The 576-nt window shown below is 31.2% G+C and overlaps 1 protein-coding gene across 1 annotated transcript in view; it reads right to left on the bottom strand.

Moving 5' to 3' along the window:
- Positions 1-576, bottom strand: part of LOC119589344 (carbonic anhydrase 1-like) — a 35,215-nt gene that overhangs the window by 19,425 nt on the left and 15,214 nt on the right. The window contains exon 3 of the mRNA XM_037937964.1: positions 285-298. Within this exon, the coding sequence (XP_037793892.1) occupies positions 285-298 (14 nt within the window). The remainder of the gene's footprint in view (positions 1-284; positions 299-576) is intronic.

Below are 576 nucleotides of genomic sequence, written 5' to 3'. Positions count from 1 at the left end.
TATTAAATGAATATGAATATTATATACAGAGATAATAAGTACTACAGGCGTTATCTCTAAATCGCGGTACGGATATTTTTACTCTTTTTTAGTCTTATCTTCCATCCGGCAGCACGAAAGCCAGCTGTAAAATCTTAAAAATTATTGTGGGTAAAAAATTTCGCTGAAGTCCTCTTCTCTCCCAAACAGACCGCTTAACAGCCGGGTAAAGGGGACAGCCGTTAAAATGATAGATATGATAAAATACCTTCTTAAACGAAAGGAAAACCCTAGCTAGTAAAAACCTGTGAGGTACTTCCTGTTAAGGGGAAAAAGGGGTTATTAGTTAATGGAGGGGAATTTGCACCCAAAAAACAAACGGTTAATTTTTTGGGGCCCTTCTTCTATACAAAAATATATAGGTAGTGTATATATCAATAAAATATAAATATAAAATTCAAATCAATAATATTTTATAAATATATTTTCAAAATTTAATAATTTTAATATAAATATATTAAATAATATAAAATTTTTCCCCAAAAACAATCACCATACACCACAAAACACACACCCCACACCAACCCCTTAACAGAA

Source organism: Penaeus monodon, chromosome 25, assembly GCF_015228065.2.
Source record: "Penaeus monodon isolate SGIC_2016 chromosome 25, NSTDA_Pmon_1, whole genome shotgun sequence".
Taxonomy (NCBI): Eukaryota; Metazoa; Arthropoda; class Malacostraca; order Decapoda; family Penaeidae; genus Penaeus; species Penaeus monodon.
Note: the sequence above shows the minus strand (reverse complement) of the source record. Positions and strands in the feature narration are given on the sequence as shown.